Source organism: Sceloporus undulatus, chromosome 6 (genome assembly GCF_019175285.1).
Source record: "Sceloporus undulatus isolate JIND9_A2432 ecotype Alabama chromosome 6, SceUnd_v1.1, whole genome shotgun sequence".
NCBI classification, from domain to species: domain Eukaryota; kingdom Metazoa; phylum Chordata; class Lepidosauria; order Squamata; family Phrynosomatidae; genus Sceloporus; species Sceloporus undulatus.
The window spans coordinates 106,217,375-106,234,716 of NC_056527.1; the positions used below are offsets into that span (position 1 = coordinate 106,217,375).

The window sequence follows — 17,342 nt, forward strand, 5'->3', positions numbered from 1 at the left end:
GTTTAAAATTCAAGTCTATATTCAAAATTGATCAATGCCTTTAAGTCAAGTTAGGGAGCTGGGAAATGCAAGTAAGGAACCAGAGAATAATCTCAGCTGCATACTTATTATGTCCTATCAATCCATCCTTCAGGGGAAAAGGGGGGAACACATGGTTTTATATAAATATTTTCCTTCTACCATGATTATTTGATTGTTCTTGAGGAGGTTTTTTGGTATGGAGACAGGTGTGGGTTTTAGACGTGTGTGTTTTTATATTTCTAAATCTACGTGCTACCAGATGTTTGCCCCATTAAGACATTTCTAATTTTGCAAGACCATACAAAATCTTGGGAAACAGTACTAAAATAAACAGGCAAGCGTAATGGGGATCACACTGATCTCTTCCCCTGTTCTCTTTTAACAGCAGCTTGCGCTGAAGCGAAGTGATAGCATTTCTCTCCTTGCCTTGAAAGGTTTCGTTTGCTTATGATGTCAAAGATGAAAACTGGGCCATGCAACATCAGAGGTGGCTACGATGGCAGATGTTATTAATGAGGAAGAACACACAAGTCAAGAGAGGATGCAGCAGTTTGCCTTTGCCGAGCTGACTGGGATGTACTGTACTGTACAAGATTCCACCCTCTCCTCTTTTATTCCCCCTGCTGAATTGAGTATAAACTGCTTTTGCATTTTAAATTCAGTTTGCAGAAACTGAAGACATAGAGGGAAAGTGGGAGAAGAGAGAATCTGTGCCATTTTAAAAGCAGCTGAAAAAGCAAGACAGCACACAATTAATTGGGAATATGCTTCCCAAATCAGTACAGTAGAAGGGCATGAAAACTGCATATAGAAGTCAAATTGCGTGTGTGTTCTCCCTGCCCAAGATGGTTGGAAGCCAATATACCCAAACAACTATATACAAAAGTACAGTCATGCTACCTTAGGTGGCAAAAGAGTATTGTTCCAATTAATCCTCTGCCATCCTACTTTTTTCAGCTGCTTTTAAAATGTTCCAGTTTCTCTCTCCTCCTCCCACTTTTCCCCTTTCATCATCAGCTTTCTTCAATTGCTGCAAACTGAAATCAAGTGCACCCAATTAACTTGGCAGCAGGCAAAAGGCAAGGAGGCAGTAAAATCTTGTCCTTCCCAGTAGACTCAGAAAAAAACAAACTGCTACAGCCTGGCTTGTATCTTGGTCACACAGGTTTTCTTTGGTGAAATGTTGGAGGATATGATGGCCTGTGTCTCAACTGAAATACTGTGAAGTACTGTACACACCATTTTACCAATGCTCACTTCTGCTTATTAACACCCTTGCATTTTCATTCATTTTGCAAATTCAAGCACAGCTGCACTGGACCCCAGGGAGTTATGTTTACATCCAGCATTCAGTTGCTCACTCTTTATACAGGAAAAGGCTGCCTATTCATTTCATTACGCTCTCAATAGCCACTTGAAATGTGACTAAGGACCTCAGTGTAAGGGTCAAAGTAAATGTAGAGCCACTGCAGTATAACAGATCTTTTGTGGTTAAAGAGCTCAACTGAGACTCAGCTCAGCATGCTCCAGGCTATGTGAAAGACCGTATCTTAAAGAGCCAGTGTGGTGTAGTGGTTTGAGTGTTGGATTACGACTCTGGAACCAGGGTTCAGTTCCCCCTTGGCCATAAAATCCACTGGGTGACCTTTAGCAAGTCACACACTCTCAGCCTCAGGGGAAGGCAGTGGCAAACCTCCTCCAAACCAGTCTTGCCAAGAAAACCGTGTGATAGGGTCACCATAAGTTGAAAACAACTTGAAGACAAAAAAAAACACACAAGAGCTTAATAGCAGGCACCTCTCACCACCTAATGATAAACTCTGCCACACAGGGTTGTCATAAGGATAAAGAAAGGAGAGGAGAACCCTGTATATCACCCTTGAGCTCCATGAACAGAAGATAGGATATAAATGTAACTAATAACTAATTGCTAACTAACAGTGTGATCATTATGAGTGCATTTCATCAGCTTTGTCTGGTGAACAGGATGTACTAACATCTCCTCTCTGACTAGAACCTGTAGCATACTTTCAGATCACAATGGTACAGCTACAGCATGATAATGTGCATTTTCCAAATGTGTGCATTTGTAGTCATATACATTTTTAAAATCTGTGCAGGTTTTTGTCTCTCTGAATCATTTATTTATTTCTCTCCAAAACAAGTGCAAGACTAGCAAATATACTGGGTTTCCGAGTCTAGCTGCATTCGGCTGGCAATCTTACAAGATATTTTGGTAGCGAAATGAAAACCTGATGAATTTCTTTGCCACTCCTAATATAAAACAGTGGCATCTCATTTTGTTTTCTGAGGTAGTGTTGTTACATTGGGCTGCCCTTCAAAATGGCTCAGGAGCATCAGCTAGTGCATAATGCAGCAGACCTGCTCATTATCTGGCATGAGTAGGAAAGAGAGTGATTCACTCCGGTGTGGGGACCATCTGCAGTGGCTCTAAATTTACTTCCAAGACCAATTCACAGTAGTGGTTCTGGACCATCCTGCTTGCCTGGGGGAGCATCTTCTCCCAGATATTTCTCTCCACCTGTGGCTTAAGATCAAAAATGAATTTGTGCTGTGTTTCATATTTTGGTTCAGTAAGACTTGCAAAGCTGAATCAGATCAGTGCGTGGTAACTAGACTTTTATCTTTCCATGAGAAAATGAGCCAGCCCCTTTCGTCTCCAGCTGAATCTGTTTATGTCTTCTCCAGCTTTTACCAGACCAGTCTTCTTTTTATAACAAAGACCTGGAAAACTTATTGAAGAAAATGGAAGAAGAAAGTGCTAAGGCAGATTTACTGCTGAACATTAAGAAAACAAAAAAAGATTTTCCATCCCTTGGCTCAGTCATTAATCAGAATGGAGATTGCAGTCAAGAAATTAGAAGAAGAGCAGCTATGGAAAAACTAGACAAGAACCTGAAGTATAAAGATATATCACTGAATACTCAAGTTAGGATGGTCCATGCCACCGTATTTCCCACTTCTATGTATGGCTGTGAAAGCTGGACAATGAAGAAAGCTGATAGGAAGAAAATCAACTCATTTTATTTGAGGTGCTGGAGAAGAATTCTGAGGATACCATGGACTGCTAAAATTCAAAGATATAGCCATGTTAGTCTATAGAATCAGTATCTAGAGGGATCTTGTAGCACCTTTGAGACTTTTTCTTTCAGTTAGTCTCAAAGGTGCTACAAGATCTCTCTACATATGGACTGCTAAAGTGACAAATAAATGGGTCCTAGAGCACATCAAGACTGAATTCTCCCTAGAAGCCAAGATGACTAAACTGAGACTGTCATATTTTGGAGACATCATGAGAAGATATGACTCACTAGAAAAGACAATAATGCTTGGTAAAGTGGAGGGCAGTAGGAAAAGAGGAAGATCAAATAATAATAATAATTATTATTATTATTATTATTATTTTATTTTATTTTAAATCAAGGACACCGTGGCCCTGAGATCTAAGCAGGGCTGTTGAGGACAAGGTATTTGAAGGTCTCTCATTTATAGGGTTGCTATCATTCAAAGTCAGGTTGAAGGCAGTTAGCAACAACCAATGCATTTTATTGCATTTATTATTATGTTGGCTGTGTTTTAGAAGTTTATGTGTGTTAAATGTGCCATTTTGAGACCACAGCCTGGGCTATGAAAGCAACTCAGAGTTATAAAGAATAAAATAAATACCAGGGTGAGATATGAGGTCTGTATGGCAGGTCTTGACTGTCACATCCACAATTGGGAATGAAAATGTTTGGATGTCATCAGAATTAATTATTATGAAGACTTTAGTGCCCTCTGCCATGTGAGTCACAAATAGAGATGAGGGGTTTAGCATATTTTGTCTCCGCCTGACACTAACTCCTGGTGCTGCGGGGGTGCTGGTGTCAATGCTCCAGGTTTTACCACAAGCTGACACACAGCTGCCTTTTCATCTGACTTCAAACTGAGTTTGACACCTCTTCCATCAGACTTTCTCCCCACCATATTGGATTATTTCTTGGAAAGGATATTTATTTGTTGTTGGTTGGTTGTCTGTATTAAGGTATGGGGTGGATGCTTACACAATCACAAAAGCAACAGTCATAACAAAGATTGCTCCATTAAATCAAAATTCTGAGAGCGGACAGTAAGGAAGCAAATCAAGAAACAAGATTAGCCAAAGAGACAACAGGTACAATGCAGTTATATAGAAATAGGTCCAAAGTGGACATGACACAAGACGTCAAGAATATAATCTGATTTTTACAGTTTTAATAGCAAACATACTGAGGAAGAGATTTGGATTAGGACAGCAACACAGGAATTGTGGACGGTACATAACCAATTCCCTAATGAAAATTGTCCAGCCTCCTGAATAAATAAGCTACTATTTGTCTTGCAGAGTAAAATATTCTACCTCTAAGAGTTGTTCAATGGGCAAATATCAACTTCAGAGGAATGGTTTTAATTAGACGACATGACACTCATATCCTCCAATATTTCACACATGAAAACCAGGGCTGCATCTACACGGCAGAATTAATGTAGTTCAACACCACTTTAAATGCCTTGGCTGAATGCTATAGAAGTCCGGGAGTTGTTGTTTTGTGAGGTAATTTAGCCTTCTCTGTCAGAGAGCTCTGGTGCCACAACAAAGTAAAAATCCCAGGTTTCCATAGGATGGGCCATAGCAGTGAACTATGTACATGTTAACTATGTATGTACATTTGGGCTGCACATATGATATTGCAATTTAAAGGTGTAATTTTAATTTTGCTAGTTTTTTATATTACAACTATTGCCATTACATTCAGTGATATACAGGAATTACAGTTTAGGAGTAACATTAGTACAAAAAGCATTACTAAGGATTCTATATCTGGAATGCAAGGAGGGCAATGAGGTGATGACAGCATGAGTTACCGCACTGGGTGACACCAACCCTAGTGACATCACTACCATGGCTGAGTGAAATTTCAACCCTGGTTTCCTGGAGTCCAAGTCCAACTCTCAAACCACTACACCACGCTGGCTATATACCAAATCTATGACAAGATAGGGTCCAGCCACAAAAGACTCCCGTTTAATTCAAAGCAGATGCAAGATGGAATCATAGAATCATAGATAAACAGTTAAGAAAATCAGAGGATTTACTGCTACTTGATAGTGGATGCAGCCACTGCCCCTTAGGTTTGTCTCCTCATTTTGGAATAAGACCACTGAATCCACTGGGCCTTATTTGCATGCCAAAATGCTTTAGGATCAGGCTGCAATTCCATACCCTCCAATATTTCACAGATGAAAACAGAGACATGTGGCCGGGCAATATCAGAGTGTGTCAAGATGGCAAAGGTTATTGATGAGGAAGGATACATAAGTGAGAAGAGACTACAGTAGTTTGCTTTTGCCTAATCAGTCTGACGGGAAAAGCAGGATCCTGCCCTGTCCTCTCCTCTGAGTTAAGTGCAAACTACTTTTGCACTTTGAACTCAGTTTGCAGCAATTGAATTAAGATGAGGATGAAGGCAAAAGGTGCAAAGAGGAAAGAGTGAAGCTAGGACATTTTTGAAGCAACTGAAAAAGTGGGGTGATAGATGATTAACTGGGACAGTAGTGTCACTTGGGGGTGCAGGGGCTGCGGCCTGTGCCAGGTGAAACCCTAAGGGGGGTGACACCACTGCTCCTCAAACACCTACTTTTTGGCAGAAATGAACTGTGGCATTCATCTGCTTCCCTTTTAAATGCTTTAAAAGATAGTGGGGTGAAGCTATATGGAAGGAGAAAGGCAAGGCTCCAGAATATTTTAAAATTCAAATTTTTAATTTTTTAAAAAAATTAAAATTTTTGAAATTAAAATAATCTTTTTAAATTTTCTTTAAAAACATAACATTTTAACCAAATCTTCACTATGCATATGTAAATACATTTAAGTTGTACATATGATACTGTAATTTGAAGGTCTAATATTAATTTTGCTAGCTGTTCATGTCACAACTACAGTGGTACCCCGGGATACGAATGCGCCGCCTTACGAAATTTCCGGGTTACGAAAAAAATCAATTGAAAAAAACTGTTCCGGGTTACGAAGGTTATTTCGGGTTACGAAAGAAATTTTGGTGCTTTTCGGCGCTTTTTCGCACCAAATCGCGGCTTTTCCCCATTAGCGCCTATGGGTTTTCGGCTTGCGAAAGCCTTTCGGGTTACGAAAGCGGCGGCGGAACAAATTAAATTCGTAACCCGGGGTACCCCTGTATTTGCATTACATACAGTGATATCTAGGAATCATGATTTATGAGTAACATTCGTGCAAAAAAGCATTGCTAAGGATTTTGTATGGTGTGAAACAGGAGGAGGCCAATATGGGGGTTGACACCGTGAGTTACCACACTGGGTGACACCAATCCTAAGGACGCCACTGAACTAGGACTGTCTCTGCCAAACTAAGACAGTTGGAGTGTATGCAGTTCTTTCACTAGGAAAACCTAGTCAGTGATATCAATGTTCATTTTTATCCCCATCCACTAGTAAGTATATACAACCTCATTCTTATTACCAGCCTAAACTGTGTGAAACCATGTAGAGCATTATTTCGAATGTTGGCAGTTATTTCAATTAAAGGAGAAACGTATAGGCCATAATAATAATAATAAGAAGAAGAAGAAGTAGTTTTATATATAAACCGCTATTCTGTGTTGATCATACAGGTAAAAACTGCAATATCAAATACAAAATACAGGATAAAAATTGCAATACATAAATAAAACTTCAATAAAAACATTTCAGAATACAGATTAAAACCATACATCAAATCCAGGCCAGCTAAATGTGCTCGGTAATGCTGTACATATAGGGGGGGAGTCATATATCATCAAGGAGCATCGGGGAAGGCTTGCCGAAACAGGAAAGTCTTGAGTCTCTTTTTAAAGAGATCCAGGGAGGTGGCGGAGCGGAGTTCCTCATGAAGGGTGTTCCAGATCCCAGGGGCCGAGATAGAAAAGGCCCTTTGTGAGGTTGATACATATCTCGTTATCGGGATCCTCAACAGATTCTTCCCAGATGACCTGAGTGTGCGGGGTGGACTATATGGGGAGAGGCAGTCCTCCCAGTACCCTGGGCCCAAGCCATTTAGGGCTTTATAGGTTATAACCAACACCTTGTATTGTGCCCGGAAGCGAACAGGCAGCCAATGGAGATCATGCAGAATCGGTGTTATATGGTCGGCCCTGGGACATCCAGTGACCAACCTAGCTGCCATATTCTGCACTAGCTGAAGCTTCCGGGTTTGGTACAAGGGTTGCCCCATGTAGAGCGCATTACAGAAATCCAACCGAGAGGTTACCAGAGCATGTACCACTGTTTCAAGGTCCCCCCGGTCTAGGTAGGGTCGCAGCTAGCGTATCGGCCGAAGCTGGTAACAGGTGCTTCTGACCGTCGTATCCACCTGAGAAGTCAGCTGGAGCGACGAGTCCAAAAGCACCCCCAAACTGAGAACTGAGTCCTTCAGGGGGAGCGTGACCCCATTCAGGACAGGTGGACAAATTTCACCACTGGGACCAGGGGAGCCTATCACTAGTACAGTACTTCCGTTTTCTCTGGATTCAAGCTGAGTTTGTTTTTCCTCATCCAGCCCATTACCGACTCCAAGCAAGCATTTAGAGGAGAGATGCCATCCCTAGTTACTGCATCAATCGGGGACACAGAGAAGCATATTTGGGTGTCATCAGCGTACTGATAACACCGCGCCCCGTGTCTCCGGGTGATCTCTCCCAGCGGTTTCATGTAAATGTTAAATAGCATGGGGAACAGAATAGCTCCTTGAGGGACACCAGATGTAAGCGCCCTCTTATCGGAGCAAACGTCCCCTAGCTGCACCATCTGGAATCTACCTGAGAGGTAGGAACGGAACCACTGGAGCGCAGTGCCCCTGATACCTAATTCCCTCAGGCGTTCCAGTAGGATACCATGGTCAATGGTATCGAAAGCCGCTGAGATGTCCAAGAACACTAACAGGGACACGCTTCCCCTGTCCATGCCCAGGATAATGAAATCCCCAAACCCTACTCTGTGACTTCTCAGTTTCATCCCAGTTACTGCACTGGTGCCTTCTCTAATTTGACTACTGAGTTTTGGACTCAGGAATGGAATGGAGAGCTATGGGTTGAAATTCCTGCCTTGCTGGAAAGAGTAATAGGTGACAGTGGGCTATTCAGTGATTCATTAGCTACTTATTTCACAAGATTGTTGTAAAGACAAAAGGGAAGAGGAAGGATGAGAAAAGAATGTAAAACAAAATACACATGCACACACGCATATATCCCCATAATGTAAGAAACTTGGAAGCAGTATTGTAAATCCAATAAGTTAATGGCCATTTCTACACTGCAAGCTCCACCCATATGTGTAAGCATCTATCACCAGTCCCTATAACACCAAACTGTCACAGGCACTGTAGCAAAAATAGCCCCCTGTAGAAAACAGGAGAAGTGTGTATCACCATGCAGGGGATTGTTGTTCACCTTCAAGTCATTTCCAACTTATGATGACCTTAAGACAAACCTATCATGGGGTTTTCTTGGCAAGATTTGTTCAGAGGAGGTTTGCCATTGCTTCCCCTGAGGCTGAGAGCATGTCACTTGGCCAGGGTCACCCAATGGTTTTCATGGCCAAACTCAGAATCTAACCCTGACTTCCAGAGTTGTAGTCCAACACTGAAACCACTATGCCATGCTGGTTCTCAAGAGAGGGAGTACCTGAGAAAATGTCATGGCTGGCTGGCCGGCTGGCTGGCTAGGACACTGAAGCACTCCATGCCACAACATTTTATTGTGGAACCTCCTTGTATTTCACAGAGATCATCTGTGAAACCAACCAGTTGCCACTCTGCTTTTTCTCAAAGGGGCAGGGAGAGAGGAAGGGAGGATTCTTCTTCCTCAAGCAGCCAGACAGAAAACCCTGAGAAGTTCACATACAGGATACTGAGTGATGTTTGTCACCACGACTAGCTTATCAGCCGCCTTGAATCCCATTTTGGGAGAAAGGCAGGATATAAATCCCATCAATCAATCAACCAATCAGCAGTTGGTTCCTTATTCCCAGTTCCTTGTACCTGGTATTAAGAGGGCAGCTGCCTGAAGGTAACTTTTACAGCTCAGACCTGTCAACAGACCCATCCTGCTTCAAGATGGGGCTCTCATCCCTTATTAAATCCACCTGTGTTAGGTGCTGACACCTACATCTTGGGGCACAGCTTGCTTTGGATGTTTGTGCTTTGCAAATGCTGAGTGTTATTATTATTAGAAGCAACACATTTTAGTGTTAACAACTATTTCTTATAGGCAGGGCTGGCCAACGACAGTTTGCTGCCTGCACCAAAAATGGCAAATGGAGCCTCCTGCTCTCCATTCAAGGTGGTGCACAGTAACCAAGGCTGCCTGACTTATTTTGGCATCCAAGGGAGAAAGTCTCCTCAGTGTGTCTTCCTTGAAGTTTTTTTTTAAGTAATAAATTAAATAATTTACAATATGATGCATTTTCGTATTACCCAAAATCGGCTATCTGGGGTAGCTGTCTTACTCTATCCAGCATAGGTAAGACCAGCCCTTTTAATGGGGCATTCCTATGCAGAGGAGAATGGTACAACGTGGCTTGTAATAAAAACATAGGAATGCCCAGGGATAGCCCCAAAACATTGGCTGCATCTGCACTGCAGAAATAATCCAATCTGACACCACTTGAACTATCATGGCTCCATGCTGTGGAATTCTGGGAATGGTAGTTTGTTGTGGCACCAGACTTTGGTGTCAAATCGGATGATTTCTGCAGTGCGGCTACAGCCATGGGGCTGTCTGAGATGGAAGACAAGATGGTGCCCTCTCTGATACATCCAGAAGCCAAATGGACTGTTAAATCTTAGCCCAACATTGACCATGGGATAGTGTCCTCCACCACACCTGAGAAGAGTTGGCTAACTTAAACAGTGCATAGCTGGCTCTGTAGCACGCACTGCTGTGTCCTGCCAACATTTCACTGCCACATCTGACACCCAGAATCTGCCCCCAGAGGTGGCCATTTCATGCACCTAATAATAACCCTGGCAGTACCGTAATTTCCCTACCATGTTAAAGCCAGCACAGTGCAATGGTTTAAGCACTAGATTACGCTTCTGGAGACCAGGATTTGAATCCCCACTCAGCCATGGAAACCTACTGGGTGACCTTGGGCAAGTGATACCTCTCAGCCACAGAAAAAGGCAAAAGCAAACTCACCTGTGAACAAATCCTGCCAAGAAAATCCCATGAATTAGGGTTGCCATAAATCAGAAACAACTTGAAGCCACACAAGAAATTCCATTTGGCTTCAGAATTGTCTGTGTTTGGGTTGTTTCTTTACATGTCCAGATTTTGAGACTCCACAGTGCTCCTGGATTTTTGATGCCTTATGCTGGCTAATCCTTATATAATTTGTTTGTGAGCCAGTGTGGTCCAGTGGTTTGAGTGCTGGACTAATATTTCAAAGATCAGGGTTTGAATCCCCATTTGCTGGCTGACTTTGAGCAAGCAACATTCTCTCAGCCATAACAGAAAGACAATGGCAAACCTCCTCTGAATAATTCTTGCCAAGGACAGTGTCATCATAAATCATAACTGACAAAGGCACATAACTAAACAACTATATAGTACCAGTGTGTACAGTATTTTGCAGTGAGGTATTCTGCAGGCTCTGCTCCAAAGAGATTACAATCTAAATTTTAACACAGAGAAGGAGGGAGATGGTTACGGTGCAAATAAGGATTCAATTTTAATTACATATGACGGCAAATATAATAATTATGACCATCCATATGTTGTTGGAATTTTCTAGATCACAGATCCCCTACCCTTATGCTTAGTTTTAGAAGGTGAAGGAGTGACAGGGTTTTGCGATAGGCATCATGGAAAGTACAGGTTTGGGTGGATTTGGAAGAAGAAAGAAAGGCATCATCGAACAGGTGTTGGGAGGACAGCTCGAAACAACAACAAGATAAAGCAGCAGAGTTGGAGGAACACAACGGTCATGGTGAGAGATACATCAGGGTATGATGTGACAAAGAGGGAACTTAGCGATTAGAAAGCTGTAATCAAAAATTCTTTTCTCCTGGAGCAGCATCCCATCGCCTTGTGTTCTTGATTTATCCACAGATGAAATACACTTTGTTCCTTGTCTGTTCATAGGAGTTCATCCATTCTGCATGCTTGAAAAATGTTGTTAGAGGATCCACAGAACTGACGGTTTGCCACCTCCCTGTGGTAATATTTTTATAGATTGTTGATGTTTCAGGATCTCTGCCCATAGTAAGCAGAAAATGTATTACGAGCTGAGTTTCTTGCTAGTTCTTTCAGATGGCAGAATTGTGTGTCGGAACAAATTTCCATCACTCCTACTGCCTTCAGGAATGGATTTGAGAAGAATATGTTTGAGAAAAGGAGCTTCTGGAGGCAGCAAAGAGAAACCTCCAAGTATGCTACCAAAAACGGAGGGGGAAAAGGCAGAGGTGGGAAGGGAGCAATATAATAATGGTAGGTTGTTCTTTAGAAGAATAAGGCATAGCATTGTTATTTGTGTGTCACACCCACCATGAAAGCTGAAATTGGCTACATAGGAATATCTACAAGGACTATTAGGCAATAGGGATCTGTATTCCAACACTAATTTACTATGTAAAATACTTTTTAAAAATGACAAAATAGCCACATTTGTCCTATGATTTCAACAAGCCCTCTGGTGTCCTCTGTGTTTTCCCCTAAGGATGCTTTTAATGGAGAGATGGTCCATCATTTGGCAGGTTACAAACACAGCAAATCTACCGCACAGCTGCGCACCTTTTGGCCTCAAGAATAAGGCACTGTGAGAGAGAACTCCTAAATATGCAATAATTGGAAACAAAATACCTTGAACAGAAAGTCATGATCAAGGATATCTCTTTTGAGGACTCCAGTGTCTCTAGACAGCAGAGTGCCAATTCTAAAGGCATGGATATGTGCCGCCAATACCTTTTCCTTAAAACCTCAGCTTGGGGTCAGGAATAAGGACTAGGCAGGGATTATAGAGATGGTAGCTAAATGAATTCAGGGCCATTTCTAGTGCAGAATTTAGCATCCTGGGGATTTTGTAAAAAGCAAGCTTCTTGCCTTGATTATTACATCTTGTAATATCTCCATGCCCTCCCCTTTCTTCTGTTCACCCCCATCATCACATTGTTCCCACAAAAATTCTAATGATTTCCACAGCTGAATCACCCAAAATGTGATGAATTATCCAGGACTATGCATCTTATGCAAATACAATGAATTTGAATAACATATTCTGACCCACTTCATCCCTGATGGCAGAATTTCCTTTCCCGGTATCAGAAATTTAAATGAAAGGATGGGATACAGTGCATACATAGCTCAAATGAGATATAATACATACATGGTTTTAGGATAAAAACAAAGATTCTATGGGGACAAATGTAAAGTAGGGTAGCTGGAACAGAGTACTGCAAGAACTCTTTGGTCCTTCTCTTGACCAACTCCCAGAATCCCTGGCCATTGGTCTAGCTGACTAGGGCTTCTAGAAGTTGCTCCAAACTATCTGTTTGACCAAAAGTTGAGATTCACTGATACAGGGTTATATATTATATGAAAGAAGCTCCCATAAGCATGCTATACTGACTGAACTACAAGATTACATGAGAATATGGATCTTAGGACACAGAACTGAGAAAGGATGGAGGATAAACAGGGAGTTAAAGAGTTAAAGGTAGGGACAACAAAGTTATGGGTTATATTCTTAGAATTACAGGGTAGCAACCCATTATATGTGGGACTACAAAGAAACATATTAAAATAACAGAAGAGTACAATGGGTCCTTGGTATTCACTGGGGGTTTCGTTCCAGAACCCCCATAGATACCAAAATCCATGGATGCTCAAGTCTCCTTAAATATAGCACTATACTAAAACGGTGTCCCTTATATAAAATGCCAAAATCAAGGTTTGCTTTTGGGAATGTATATTATTTTGGAATATTTTCAATATGTGAATGCTTGAATCCATGGGTAAAAAAAATCTGTGAATATGGAGGGCCAACTCTAGTATGAGGGACATCTGTCAGAAGAGGTGATGGGAGGGAAACTCTGTGTTATAGCAGTTCAGTCTGAACCTTGGTATCATCAGCGAAGGCACTGCAGGGGCAGAATAAGGGCAAATCAACAGTGCTGAGCCCCTCACAGTCGGAAAGGAGGGCAGAACTTGCCTCTGGTCAAGGTTTTTAATTATTATTGTACAATTGCCCTGGTAGTTCAAGGGGATTTCACAGGGGAGTTTTATAGGGAATAAAAAAAAAACCCACATAATTCTCCATCTGCAACCTTCCCAAGGTTTCACACAGCTTCTTCCATCTCTTTTCCCAAGAAGAGAAAATCTATCAAGGCGGGGAAGACATTGTCTTTGGACCAGTAAAGCCAAGTGTCTTGAAGCACCTAGAGAGGATCCGCTGGTCAGCTCAGCCTGGGAAGTGAGTAAACCCAGCTGGGCTAAACCTAGCCAAACTCTTCCTTTAGCAAGAAATATTTAATTATAAGACCTGCCCAAATCCTGCCTCCTTCTGCATCATTTATTTTGTGTTTCCCTTGTTACAGGGAAGCAGAAGACTCTTCCTCCCTCATCCACTAGAAATCCTACTGGCTGGAGAGGATTGGCCCAGTGCCGCTCAGAAAGTCTTTTTCCCAGCCATAAAGAGAACTACAAACTCACTTTAAAAAACCCCAAACTACTGAGTTTCTCAAGATGCTGGATTCTGTTCCTTCACCATCAGTTTACTGAATCATAGAACATTGACAGGCAGACTTGAGGGTCCATAAGGCTCTTCTCCAGAGAAAAGAAGACCACAGGGTTATAGAAGAGGGAAACAGGTGGTGTGGCATAGTGGGCTGAGTGTTGACTATGACTCTGGAGACTGGAATTCAAAGATATAGCCATGTTAGTCTGTAGAATCAGTACGCAGAGAGATCTTGTAGCACCTTTGAGACTAATGGGAAGAAAGAAGTTGGCAGCATGAGCTTTCATAGACCACGAAAGCTCATGCTGCCAACTTCTTTCTTCCCATTAGGTGCTACAAGATCTGTCTTGAGACCAGAGTTCGATTCACTGCTCAGCCATGGAAACCAACCCACTGGGTGTCTTTGGGCAAGTCACACGCTCTCAGCCTCAAGAGGATGGCAATGGCAAACCTCCTCTGACCAAACCTCGCCAAGAACACCCAAGGACTGGTTCGCCTTGGGGTTGCCATAAGTTGGAGATGGCTTGAAGGCACACAACAACAAAAACAACAACAACAACAACAACAAGCAATGAAAAGGTGATAAGGTCAAAGCCAAAGGTGTGATGGTGATGGTGGTGGTGTCAATAGGGTCATGTTTCTCACCAGATGAAGTCGGTGCAGTGACTGCAGAAGGTGGGCTGCTTGAAGAAGCGGGCAGTGAATTTGTGGCTCTTCACCTCATGGATGACCTTCTGGCGAAGTGCCCCCTTCCGACAGAAAAGGTGCTTGTTTAGGCATTCCGTCTCAGTGGGGGAGCTCAGCAGTGCCATCTGTGCCCCCTGCGGGAGAAGCCCCAATGCCCAGACCCACAGACACCAGGGGGATCAGGACAGCAAAGGGAGGGATGGAAAGGAGAGAAAAGAAGAGTGATGGAAAGCTGGGCAAAGAGAAGGATGCAGGACCTGGAGGGCTGGGAAGGATGGGGGAAAGTGGGGCAGAAAGTGCTGGCTGGCAGATCCAGGAGGGAATGAGGGCTCAGAAAGGGCTGGATGGTAGATCAAGGTGGGAATGAGGGAGGGGGCAGAAGAGATGGATGACAGATCAAGGTGCGAATGAGGGGTCAAAAAAGGCTGGATGGCAGCTCTAGGGTGAAATCAGGGGGGCAGAAAGAGGTGGTTGGCAGATTTAGGAGGGAATGAAGGGTCAGAAAGAAATGGCTGGCGGATCAAGGTGGGAATGAGGGGGTCGGGAAGAAGAGGTGGTTGGCAGATGTAGGGTGAAATAAGGGGGGCAGAAAGAGGTGGCTTGGCAGATCTAGGGAGGAAAGAGATAGTTGGCAGATCCAGGAGGGAAAGAGGCTGTCTGGCTGGCAGATCCAAGGAGGAACGAGGATGGGGCTCAGCTGGGAAGCAGAGCAGCGATGGAAGGAGGCAGGGAAGGGGAGTTCCAGGGTTGATGGAAGCTGGAGGAGGGATGAGTGGCAGCAGGAGGCAGCGAGCGAGGCGAGCAGAGGCAGGGCAGCAGCTCCGAAGCAGCAGCAGCAGCAGGAGAGCAAGAGACAGACAGGTGGGGGCTCCTTTTGGGGCTGGGGCTCTTTCGCTTTGGAGGCTGAGAGAAGAGAAGAGGAGGAGGAGGAGTCAGGGCTTAAAGGGAAGGAGGCGTCTCTGCTGCTTTTTCTCCCACTGCCTTCGAATTGTATCCAGACTGGAGGAATAACCCAGTTTGGCACCGCTTTAACTCTTTGGCTCTTTACTATGGAATTCTGGGAGTTGGAGTATGTTGTGGGGTCCAGAGTCTGGACGCAGCCTATAAAGAGGTGCCAGCATCTCCCCATCCCAAACCCTTCCTAAGAAACCACCATGATTGCAACTTGTGAAAGAAGCTTCTTGGGCTGCATCCGCACTGCAGAAATAGCCCAGTTTGACACTGCTTTAACTGCCATGGCTAAAGGCTATGGGATTCTGGAGGGTGCTGTGGCACCAGAGCTCTGCAACAGGACACTCACATCTTCCATCCTTATCACACGTGAAAACCAGGGCTGTGTCTGTATTGCAGAGTTAACCCAGTTTGAGACTTCTTTACCTGCCAAGGCTCGATGTTATGGAGTTCTGGGATTTGTAGAGGTATATCTCTATCTAGCTTTCTCTGTCAGCCCTGGTGGCATAAGACACTACAAATCCCATTATTCCATAGCACTGAGCCACAGCAGTTAAAGCAGTGTCAAACCAGATTATTTCTGCAGTGCAGATGCCACTTCCGAGCCCAAGTGGGACAAGGGATGGCACAGAAATTTAAATATTGAGAGGATCTTCCGATTGGGAATACAGAGGAGGATCAATAGGGATTATTGGGGAGAGTCAGACCAAGGTATTCTGGATTCTCTGCAAGAGCAAAGCAATGGGAGGGTGCTCACAGGTGACTATAGAGACCTAGGCCGCGTTCCCACTATGATTTAAAACAAATTGCTGCTCAGGTTATATGACCGTCGTTCCCATTTGAAACCAGTTCTGATCCAACTGTGATCAGTTTCAATCACGATGAAGTGAGGCAAATGCAAAGAAACCCACTCTTTCCTGACAGTAGTTCTTTGGCAGTTCTTTTGAAAAGAATAGATTCTGAAGCATGTTCAACAAGTGGGAACGATGGACCCGAATCACATCATTCTGGAGTGCAGGGACTACTGGCAGAGGGGTGTTTACCATCCCTCCTCAGTAGTTTTTGATAGATCCACTATCCCCCCCCCCCAGCGCTGTTTTTGTGCTTGTGGTGTGGCCTATGGGCACATTTTTAAAAAAATAAAATTGGTAGAAGATTTGATTCATTGGTTTTGCAACTACACTCATCCCTCCATATTTGCGGCTTTGATATTTGTGGATTTGATTATTCATGGATTTGATTAATATGTTCTCTCTAGGAATCTCTAGGTCCTCCAGTGCAACTCTTTGGTCAACTTTAACTAAAAGTTGCACTGAAAGACCTAGAGATTCCTAGGTGTCTCACAGGTAAAAACATGGTGTTTTTGTTATTTGCGGCTTTTCCATATTCACGGGGGTCTTGTGCCCCTAACCTTAGCGAAGATGGAGAGACAAGTGGACTTGCAATCAGTGAGGCAAGTAGCTGCAAAACCAATGAATCGAATCTTCTATCAATTTATTTTAAAACATCGTGCCAAAAAAAGAAATGATTACAAGGAGATAATGAAAACATCTGCTTTCATAGTGGGAACGACAGACCTTTTGGAATTGATTAACCAATCCAGAGTGAAGGCAAATCCCAAACCAGTTTAAATGTAAGTGGGAATGAGCCCCTAGTATGTAGAGAGATCTTGTAGCACCTTTGAGATTGACACAAAGTAAGGACCTATTTTGAGTAAAGTCTGCTTTGGAGAAGCCCTGGGCTGAGCCAGTGCAGTTTGTAAGACGACTGATGAAAGGCTAGGAATTTTGCATTTGTTAGTTCTGGATCCTGGCCTCCTGACAGGAGCCGTGTTTTCTTACTTGGAAGTTCAGAGTTCCCTGTGACAATTCTGAGAGATAAGCTGCCCTTTGGCAAGGTCC

At 43.2% G+C, this 17,342-nt stretch overlaps 1 protein-coding gene and 2 long non-coding RNA genes across 4 annotated transcripts in view; 2 read left to right on the forward strand and 1 right to left on the reverse strand.

Moving 5' to 3' along the window:
• The window catches only part of LOC121932616, a 14,383-nt gene extending 11,329 nt beyond the window's left edge, over positions 1-3,054 (forward strand). The window contains exon 4 of the long non-coding RNA XR_006104387.1: positions 2,731-3,054. This is a non-coding gene — a long non-coding RNA (uncharacterized LOC121932616). The remainder of the gene's footprint in view (positions 1-2,730) is intronic.
• Positions 1-15,379, reverse strand: part of PRKCG (protein kinase C gamma) — a 60,942-nt gene extending 45,563 nt beyond the window's left edge. The window contains exon 1 of one of the 2 annotated variants that reach the window (XM_042471433.1): positions 14,449-15,371. In XM_042471433.1, coding sequence (XP_042327367.1) covers positions 14,449-14,615 — 167 coding nt within the window. In that variant the 5' untranslated portion in view covers positions 14,616-15,371. Of the gene's footprint in view, positions 1-14,448 lie in introns of both variants that reach the window. The other variant, XM_042471434.1, reaches the window with a different exon arrangement.
• LOC121932617 lies at positions 10,326-13,880 on the forward strand. The gene is made up of 3 exons (XR_006104388.1): positions 10,326-11,558; positions 13,437-13,539; positions 13,664-13,880. It is a non-coding gene; the product is annotated as an uncharacterized LOC121932617 (long non-coding RNA).
• Positions 15,380-17,342: the final 1,963 nt, after the last annotated feature.